This window comes from Bos grunniens, chromosome 18 (assembly GCF_055505025.1).
Source record: "Bos grunniens cultivar Pamir isolate PY7600 chromosome 18, Bosgru_T2T1.0, whole genome shotgun sequence".
Classification (NCBI taxonomy): domain Eukaryota; kingdom Metazoa; phylum Chordata; class Mammalia; order Artiodactyla; family Bovidae; genus Bos; species Bos grunniens.
The window spans coordinates 61,950,961-61,961,623 of NC_141182.1; the positions used below are offsets into that span (position 1 = coordinate 61,950,961).

At 46.4% G+C, this 10,663-nt stretch overlaps 1 protein-coding gene across 1 annotated transcript; it reads left to right on the top strand.

Moving 5' to 3' along the window:
* The first annotated feature begins 1,518 nt into the window (after window positions 1-1,518).
* Window positions 1,519-9,880, top strand: LOC147354579 (cationic amino acid transporter 3-like). The gene is given in 11 exon segments (XM_086349747.1): window positions 1,519-2,621; window positions 3,198-3,356; window positions 4,578-4,764; window positions 5,173-5,285; window positions 5,456-5,678; window positions 5,849-5,988; window positions 6,089-6,191; window positions 6,380-6,585; window positions 6,771-6,937; window positions 7,208-7,316; window positions 7,481-9,880. Coding segments are annotated over 11 exon segments (1,908 nt in total). The 5' UTR covers window positions 1,519-2,242; the 3' UTR covers window positions 7,603-9,880.
* The last annotated feature ends 783 nt before the right edge of the window (window positions 9,881-10,663 follow it).

Here is a 10,663-nt window from a genome sequence, read left to right on the forward strand (position 1 = left end):
GTCTTCTGTGCTCAGGACTCCCTGCTTCGGTTCTTGGAGATGTCTCAGCTCCAGCCCTGCATGGCTTAACCTCAGGATCGCTGACTGACCCAGTGCTCCAGGCTCTGCTTCAAGGATCCAGTAAGTCTCAGATCACCCTCTTCTGTAGGAGACTGGGCGCTGAGTTCACATTCTCCCAAAGAGACCTCTGCAACCCCAGAGTGCAGGGGTCAGCCCGGTTCCAGCCTGAGGGTGGAGAGCCCCATTTTCTCGATGAAAACAAGAGCTGGGACCTGTCTGTGTTTGTGTGAGAAGAGGTAGGATTTGGGAGGTTAGATCAAATCTGCAGGCTGTGACTCTTTTTTGACTGGTGCTCAAACAATAGTGAAGATTCCCCTTATACATGGTTTGTGATGTGAATACTGATGTTAGTCTCCTGTATACTGTTGACCCTCCATATCTGTGGGTTCCTCCTCTGTGGATACAGGGACGACATAAATGACTTGACAATCCTCAGGTTTTGGTGACTGTAGAGATGACTGTATGGTGATTTATACTAAGTTACCATGAGGTTTGCTACAACCCTCTGTGAAGCAACTCTGTGAGGTTGGCTTTATTATTTACCATGGCAGCAATTTAGGAAAACAGAAGTAAATACCACAGAGCATAAAATTTGCCATCTTAAAATATTTTAAGCATCCAGTTCAGTACTGTGGCACATTTTGATGCAACATGTTTTCTTCTCCTAAATCCTCTTACACTTCCAGTAACTTTGAAACATATTAAAAATCTTCCCTGAGTTTAACAATCCAAAGCTCAGACACGGAAGACTTGCTCAATGTGTCTTTTGACCAACTGCTCCTAATCACTCCATTGCTCTGTGAAATTGGACTCCCAGGCCCAGTGGCGGATGGATCTTCTTGATGGCTTTGTGTCTTATTGCCGAGGACCAGCCCCGGCTGATCCAGGGTATTCGAAGGGGAGACGGAGTCGGCGACCTATTCAAATGGTAATTAGAGATATAAAGAGTAATAGAATGAGGATAGCTCAGTAGGAAAATTCAGTGGAGAAAAGAGGCTGAGTAGCTTGGTTTACGCGGAAAATCAATATAACCCGTGACACCAGGTTAGCTCTGACCACGGAGGCCGCAGGCGCCCTCTTGAATAGCGGAAGGTGCCCCACCTTAGACACCTTCTCGAGTGGGTCTTAGAAGCCCAGGCAAATAAGTGGTCGCAGAGGATATCCACGCTCCAGATGGAGACTTCAGCCGGAAGTTAAAGGAAAGAATGACATGGGGAGACCAAGCATTGGTGAGCAAGGCCCGTAGCTTTATTTTTAACAGGGGCTTTTATACCCTAAGTTACACATAGAGGATAATAGGGGATGCAAAGTCAGCAGTCTTTGATTCTTATCAAAAACCAGGGTTTCTTTCCTGCAAATTTATCGTATACAAATGGTTTAGGTGATTTACATCATCTTCTGGCCAGAAGGCCTACTAACATTTTATGACTTTTGACAAGAACTTATCAACAAAGACTTATTTTCTCTGAGTAATTATTTTAAGGTTTGGCGCCATCTTCCAAAGATAAAATTGCATTCCTATAGGGCGGATGTGTAATGGGTTTACAACAAAGGAAAGAATTTATTACCTTAAGGGTCTAAAGTTACTAACACCAAGGCCACTACTTATTTTTTCTATATACCAACTATTAATTAATACATATTCAAGGATACAATTCAGGGGATGTGAAAACTTGGCAACAAGCATTGACTCATCAATGAAATCCTTTACTAGTTTATTCTGACAGTTTTTAACTCTCTGAGAGGCTCTAAGCTATTTGAATATCTTAAGCTTCCCGTGCCTCTGGAGGCTAGGAGACTGTAAACAATCGTATGCATAGCTGCAGGAGTCCGGGTAAACTTGTCAGGCGAGTTAGAGAGCCATCTGAGGGGTTTGGATTTAAACACTCCTAATTGCCCAGGAACTTTATTAATTGGAGCTGTAAGTTAACTCTTTGACAGAGAGAGCGAGATGGTGGTAGGGGACAGCCCCCAGTAAAGTCAGAGGTGAGAGCACAAAGCAATAAAGTAGGCAGACTCTGGTTTTGGGGGGGAAAATGCTCGAGAATATCCGGGCGGACTCCTGAGGCTCGATCCCGCCTTTGCGTATGCCGAGCCTCCTTCCTCATGACCTTTGTCACGAGTGGAATGCCTCACCGGCTCCCGGCATCTTATTTTCTCAGCAGATTGTAACCTGTCAGCTATGTCTAGGATGCTGCATCAGTATGTTCGCCAATTTAGTCAGAAGCTGGTCCACAGGCGGCCGCTGGAGGTCGGAGCAGAGTCTGAGAGTCCCGAAGCTCATCTGAACACCCTTGACCTGGTGGCCTTGGGTGTGGGCAGAACCCTGGGAGCTGGCGTGTACATCCTGGTTGGTGCAGTGGCCAAAGTGAGAGCTGGACCAGCGACTGTCATCTGCTTCCTGATGGCTGGCCTGTCCTGTGTGTTGTCTGGGCTCTGCTATGCAGAGTTTGGGGCCCGGGTACCAGGCTCCAGTTCTGCATATCTCTACAGCTACATTACCATGGGACAACTCTGCGCCTTCATCACTGGCTGGAACCTCATCCTGTCCTTGGTCATCGGTGAGTGGATGGATTGGAGGACAGTGTGGGGCTTAAGATCAGGTTCTAGGAGGTGGGGTTTAGGTCTTCACTCTTTCATGAGAATTTGATTATCCACCTTTAGGGGGAAGTGGATAATTGTGGCAGGAAAACTCCACAACTTCATTGTTCTCAGCTCTCCCCTGCTTTCCTTAACTGATGGACCAAGAGCCCCCAAGGAAAGGGGACTCTAGGCAGTGGCCAAGAGGGAGGCATGACCCACGGGCTCATCCCCTCACCATACTGAAGTCTCTGCTCAACTGTTTCTTTCATGGAATTTTCCTTTACATCTGATTTAATATTTCAATCCACACCTTCCAGCCCTCCTGGTTCCAACTTCCTATTATGTTTTCTTACATAACATTAATCTCCTCCTAGCATATTAAATAGTTGATTTATTTTGTGAATCATCTGGGTCTTCCCATGCCAACTCATGAAAAGAAACTCTTTGAGGTCACGTATTTTGTTTGAGTTCCTCCAAAACAAAATATAGCCCATGGCCCATACTAGGAATTGGTTTATGTTTGTCAGTGAATGTTCCTTCTTCTGCCACTGCAGGCACCGCCTGTATAGCCCGGGGCTGGAGCTCCGCCTTGGACAGCCTGACTGGGAACCACATCTCTCAGGGGTTACAGGGAACTCTCTCTCTGCATGTGCCTTACTTCCTGCCCACCTATGCAGACTTTGTCGCCCTGGGCCTGGTGTTGCTGCTCACAGGTGAGAGGGGATGATGGGATGGGAAAAGTCGGGTGCAGAGCAGAAGCTGAGGTGAGAAAGGCTTGGGGTGGCAAAATGATGGAGAATGAGGACTGGAAAATAGGGTCTGTGATATGGAAGGCAAGACATTCCCATTGTTGGTACCTCTGACAGTTGGGGCTTGATCATTCATAGGTGTGGGGGTGTGCAATTTGGGTTTTTTAGAAAAACTCATCATTCATTGGATGTTGAGTAGCAACTCTGAACTTTACTCACTAGATACCAGTGACACACACCTCCTAAACTGTGAAAATCATGATGTCCCCAGACATTGTCAAATGTCACTTGGCATACAAAGTCAACCCCAGCTGAAAATCATTTATTGAGATCTTATTGAGAGTGGAACTATAAAGAAGGCTAAGTGCTGAAGAATTGATGCTTTTGAACTGTGGTGTTGGAGAAGACACTTGAGAGTCCCTTGGACTGCAAGGAGATCTAACCAGTCCATCCTAAAGGAGATAAGTCCTGGGTGTTCACTGGAGGACTGATGTTGAAGCTGAAACTCCAATACTTTGGCCACCTGATGTGAAGAGCTGACTCATTTGAAAAGACCCTGATGCTGGGAAAGATTGAAGGTGGGAGGAGAAGGGGACGACAGAGGATGAGATGGTTGGATAGCATCACCGACTCAATGGACATGAGTTTGGGTAAACTCTGGGAGTTGGTGATGGACAGGGAGGCCTGGCATGCTGCGGTTCATGGGGTCGCAAAGAGTTGGACACGACTGAGTGACTGAACTGAACTGATTGAGACCTTACAAAGATGTATTTTTAATTGAGAAGACAATAACATAGCATAAATTAAACAAACTATTTTCCCCAGCTTTATTTAGCTATAAATGCAACACTGTACAAATTTAAGCTGATGTTTGGTAGATTTGGATTTAACATGACAATTTGGTAGAGGTATATGTTGTGAGATGATTGTCACAGTAAGAAATTAATGACCTTAAAATGTACAGGTCAGTGGGACTTAGTACACTCACAATGTTAGGTAACAGTCACCTTCACCTGGTTCCAAATATGTTTGTCACCCGGAAAGGAAACACCGTACCCACTGAGCAGTCACTGTCCATTCGCCCACCACCACCACTAACTCCATAACCCCTGACAACCACTAGTCTGCTTTCTGTGACTATGGATTTAGCTGTTTTGGATGTCTCGTATTCCATCTTTCCCACAGGAGTACTGGTCCTGGGAGCTCGTGAGTCGACCCTGGTTAACAAAGTGTTCACAGTCATCAACATTTTGGTTCTCAGCTTTATCATCCTCTCTGGCTTCATTAAAGGAGACCTGCACAATTGGGAGCTCACAGAACAGGACTACAAACTGAACGCATCTGGATCCACTGACATTTATAGTTTGGAACGGTGCTCTTGGCCATAGCAATGCTTGGGGGAGGTGGTGCAGAGCCAGAAATATGAAGACTAAAAGACCAGGGCTTCCCTGGCGGCTCAGTGGTAAAGAATCTGCCTGCCAAGGCCAGAGACCTGAGTTCAATCCCTGGGTTGGGAAGATCCCCTAGAGAAGGAAATGGCAACCCACTCTGGCATTCTGGCCTGGGATATCCTATGGACAGAGGAGCTTAGAGAGCTACAGTCCAGGACGGTGAAAAAGAGTAGGACATGACTTAGTGACAAAACAACAGCAACAAAGAGACCTGGGCTGATGGATCCAAGTGATGAGGGTCCAGGATTCGTGGTATTAAGGGAGGAGTCCAGTAGAGATGGCTCAACACATCTCACCCATGTCCTTCCTCATTCCTTCTCTCATCATAGCTTGGACCCTCTGGGTTCTGGAGGGTTCATGCCCTTTGGCTTTGAAGGAATTCTCCATGGGGCAGCAACATGTTTCTACGCATTTCTTGGTTTTGATTCCATTGCCATGAGAGGTAACGTGGTCACGGTGTGTCCCATCAGAGGGTTGGGCACAGTTTGGGCTTCTCTTGGGTGTAGGGGTTGGTAGTAGGTTAGCCTGTTCTTGAAGATTCAAGAGGGAATTTGATTTTGTGCTTTCATCCCAGTATGTTTTCCTGACTCAGCATTTCCGCCCTTCCTGCAGGGGAAGAAGCCCTAAATCCTCAGCATTCCATCCCCTTCAGCATCATGATTTCTCTCTTCATCTGCTTTTTGGCATATTTTGGAGTCTCAGCGGCACTCACCCTCATGGTACCCTACTACCAGATTCAGCCCAAGAGTCCTTTGCCGCAGGCTTTTCTCCATGTAGGGTGGGGCCCTGCCAGATATGTGGTGGCTGTTGGCACCCTCTGTGCTCTTACATCCAGGTCAGTGTTGTGGTTTTCTACCCATCTACTGTCAGATGCTCAGGTATCCCAGCCCTTGGGATTGAGAGACAAGAGAGAAAGACATCTTACCCCATGTAGACCAGGGAGAGGATGCCCTGGCCTCTCCTGCTTCTCCATGTCCTCTCACACGTCCCCATTTCCTCTCCCAGCCTCCTGGGTACCATGTTCACCATGCCTTGGTTGATCTACGCAATGGCAAAGGATGGGCTCCTTTTCCAGGGACTTGCCTGAATCTATGATCGCACAGGCACCCCCGTCATGGCCATCATGGCTTCTGGAAACATTGCAGGTGAATAAAAAGAATCTACTCCTTCTCTGAATCAACTTCCCAAACTTGCAGCAGTTACTCACTCTCTCCCTTCCCCACCTTGTCTATGCCATCACTCCAGGGGTCATGGCATTACTCTTCGAGTTCATGGATCTTGTGGATCTTGTATCTGTTGGGACCCTGCTTGCTTATTCCCTGGTGATTTTTTCTGTGCTTGTCCTCAGGTGAGACCCCACTACACCTTGACTGGGGGCTTTGGGCTCTTGGAGATTGATGGGGAGGTGATTATCTTCTGCCTTCCTGCTGCTTTTTAAATGTCCTGGTCCACTTAGCTGGGAATAGATAGATTAGATTGTCCAATGTTGGATGAGTAGGAGCTGCTGTTATTATTGCTGTAATACCTCTAATTCAGATACCAGCCATATCAGATCTTAAGCAAGAAGGAGAAAACAGAAGACAAAATTGAGATGAAGTCTGAAATTGAAGGAAGTCCTTTGGGCTCTGGACCTGAAGCAGGAACCTCAAACATTCTAAAGAGTCTGTGGTTCCCTCCCAGCACCATCCCCACCCGGAAATCTGGGCAGATTGTCTATGGATGTGCTCCCTGATCGGTGAGCAGTGGGATTTCTTTTTGATGGCATTCTCATATTGGCAGGGTAGGGTGGAAATGTATCTTTTTCATTGATGAGGACACTTATCATGGCCCTTCCTGCTGTGGGCAGCCGGGGGAGGGGTGTGACCCCAGGTCCTGACATCTTTGTCTTCTGAGTCCAGCCTGTTCTCCTCCTCCTTGACCCTTGCAGTTCTCCTGCTGACCATCCTGAGCCTGCTCCTGGCCCAGTGGTCCAGCCAGGTGTTCTCTGGAGACCCCGGGCTCACAACAGTGGCTGTGCTGCTGCTGCTGCTCATCACTGGGGTCACGGTCATCATCTGGAGGCAGCCCCAGGACCCCACTTATCTTTATTTTAAGGTAGGTGATCTTATGTGCCCAAAATGTCCACCTTTAGTTTATGAAGTCTGCATGCTTTGAGGTCTAAACATCCTTTGCTGGACCAGGGAAGAAGGGGAGTTACTGAAACCACTGGACTCTTCCCTGATCCACACTCAGTGCTTTACAAATCCAATCTAAGAGGCACTGAACACATCCCCAGTAATAATGGAATCTCCCATCCACATGGAGTAGTGTCTCCCTTTCAGATGTCTGGGGTGTGTTCAGGGATGAACTGACTCTGCCCCACAGGTCCCTGCTCTGCCTGTCCTCCCACTGGTCAGCATCTTCGTGAACATTTACCTGATGATGCAGACGACCTCTGGGACCTGGGCCTTATTTGGCATCTGGGCAGCAATTGGTAAGAGGCTTCCTTGGAAAATAGGACCCCTTGAGTGACTGAACCTAATCCTTTTCCTACCACCTCTCCCTAAACTGTCAGATGCTATGACAGGAGGCCTATTGGGCACTTATACGGGGGGAGAGCACCTAAATTCCCTTCCTATCATCTCATTTCCCTACTAGGATCTGTCATATACTTTGGATATGGGATCCGACACAGCCTGGAGGAGAACAATGAGCAACAGCCACCAGCCTCCACCTCCCAGACTCTTGACAAAAACATCCTTGGTGCTGGGTCATCTTAACCGCAGGAAGTAGATGCTGTATGGAATCCCTCCATGCACTGAAGGATCTGCTGGTTCAAGGACACTCTGAGCCTCTACGGAGTATGAGTGTGGGATGCATTTACAGCCATGAATTTTTTGCCAACAGACAAAGCGACTTTAAATACTGCACATTTTTTGGCTGCAGAGCATAGCTTGTGGGCGCTTAGTTCCCCGACCAGAGAATGAACCCCAGGGCCACAGGACTGATATCACCAAGTCCTAACCACTGGACCTCTAGGGAATTCCTAAAGTCTTACAATTTTTATGTAAGTTTTTTAAAATATCATATGTATACAGAAAAATGCATGCTTCATAAGTGTGCAGCAAGATACATTTTCACCAGGAAATTATCACAATGTAATCAGCAACCAGAGGAAGAAATAAAAATACTAACCTGCACATAGGAAACAACTACTCAGCCGTTAAAAAAAGACCTAAAGTCTCCACCACAGCGTAGGCCACTCCATTACATCTTGTGTGGTTGGCTTTAAAAAAAAATTTTTAAGTATTTTACATCAACTATTTCAATTTTTTATATGTTAATCTAACAGTCCACCACTTCATCTAAGCTCCATTATGAAGGTGTATGCCCAGTGTTTCAGCATGTGGGTCACTTGATGCAGGTCAGAATCTAGTCAGCCCTTCAGCAGTACCCCCATCCCTGCTTCACCCTCCACTTCCTGTTCCAGGTTTTCTTTCATGAGGAGCAGAGCTCCTGACCTCCTAGATCAAGTGTCATTTCTCTGCCTATGTCCTCAGCTCTCCCAGCAAATGGAGCTCCTTGAAGAAGGGGACCAAGTCATATCCCTTTTATCCTCTTTGTGCAAGGCTGGATGCAGGCATGATGCTTGTTAAATGCTTTCGTTGCTTGAATTCACATCGGAGATGGTAAGCTTCCCTTCCCCTTGTTGGGGTCCAGCTGGGGTTGGGGTCCCCCCACACTGGAGTGTCTCAGATCATGTGAAGACTGTGGGGAGTCAAGTAGTATAAAAGAGACTAGGTGAGATCAGGGTTTAAGTGGGTTCCCCAGATTTATAGCCCTATTTTCCCAGAGTCCTTGATGATCATATGAATTCAAGTGTTTGTGAAAATAATCAATATAACGGGAATAAGCAAGAGTTTTATTTGAGCCAAAATGAGGACTATAGTCTGGGAGACAGACTCTCAGATAGCTCTGGGGAATTGTTCCACTGAAGCACAGTTTCCAGCATCATCTTATACTTCATCCAAACAAAGAACACACATCAACCTGACAGGGTGTATTCCATCAAGATTTCCAAAGAGACAGACTGAGTACATAGACAGTGAGGCAACGAACTGTATGCTGATGGCTGGGAAGGGAACCTTATCTTCCAGGGAGTGTTAACGTGGACGCCATGAGAAGGGAGTTATTCATTCTTATCTTCAAAACAGATGTTCTTTACCTCAGTGGTTAAAGAAGATGAGCTGTGAGGGTCTGACAGGCTGTTTTAATTCACACAAAGTTCCAGCTGAACCATGCATAAGTCAAATTGACTTCCTCATATTTCAATATGTCAACATTTTCTCCATCACAAGCAGGTAAAAATCTTAGATCCACATGATCCAGCAATTCTACCTTGGAGGGTGTACTCAGAAAAATTGAAACCACACTCTAGAAGAGGCATTTGTGCATCCATGTTCATAGCAGCATTTCTCACAATAAAACATGGAAGAAAACCAAGTGCCCATTGATCAAAGCATGGCTAAGCCCATGTGGTACATGCCCACAATAGAGTGTTATTAGCGTTAAAAAGGAAGGGGATTCTAACACATGCTACAACGTGGATCCTAGCGGACATTCTTCTAAGTAAAATAAGCCTGTCCAGAAAGGACATATACTGTCTCATTCCACTGAAATGAAGAACCTGGAGCTGTCAGAGTCATAGCGACAGAAAGTAGAAGAGTGACTGCCAGAAACTGGGAATGGAGAAAGGAGGGAATTTTGTTGAATCAGTACAGAGTTTCAATTTGCTGAATGGAAAAAGTCCTGGAGTTCGGTTGCACAAAAAGTGAATGTATTTAATGTGACTGAACTGCACACTTAAAATGATTAAACTAGTCAGTTTTATGTTATGTGTATTTTACCACACACACAAAATTTTGGAACCTCCCCTGAGTGTAACCACAGAGGAGTCAAGCTGATAGCAACTCTGCAGATGCTCCCCACCCATCCAGCCCCATCTCCACCCCAACAACCCAGGGGTTCAGGACTGTCTTCTGTGCTCAGGACTCCCCATTTTGGTTCTTGGAGGTGCCTCAGCTCCTACCCTGCATGGCTAAACTCGGCCTCCCTGATTGACCCAGTGCTCCAGGCTCTGCTCCAAGGATCCAATAAGTCTTGGGTCATGCTCTCCTGGAGGAGACTGGACGCTGAGTTCACATCCTCCCAAAGAGACCTCTGCAACCCCAGAGTGCAGGGGGTCAGCCCGGCCCCTGACTGAGGGTGGAGAGACCCGTTTTCCAGTGAAAGCAGGAGCTGGGAGCTGTGTATGTTTGTGTTGAGGGGAAACAGGTTAGGTGTGGGAGATGGGATCAAATCTGGATGCTCTTTTTTTGTCTGGAGTTCAAACAATATCAAAGATTGCCCACATAGAGGATTTATGATATGCGGGCCACTTCATTTCAGTCTCCTGTCAGCACCCCATAATTGGAGGCTCCTCCTCCTTGAATATGGAAGAGACCATCAGGGACTTGAGAACCTGTGGGTTTTGGTACCCATGGAGGAGGCCGTCATGGTGATTTATGTTAAACCACCTTGCAATACATTATACCCAGCAACTCTGTGAAGCTCGCTCTATTATTTATCATTGGCAGCAATTTTGTTAAATGGTTGTTAAAATACACATGACAAAATTTACTACCTTAACCGTTTCAGAGTTTTCAGTAAATCGTATTTACATTGTCGAGCAACCAACCTCTAGAAAACTTTTCATCTTATAAAACTGAAACTGTGTCCCCATTTGGCAATTACTTCCCATTCTCCTCTTCACCAAAGCCCCAGACCAACTACCACTCTACT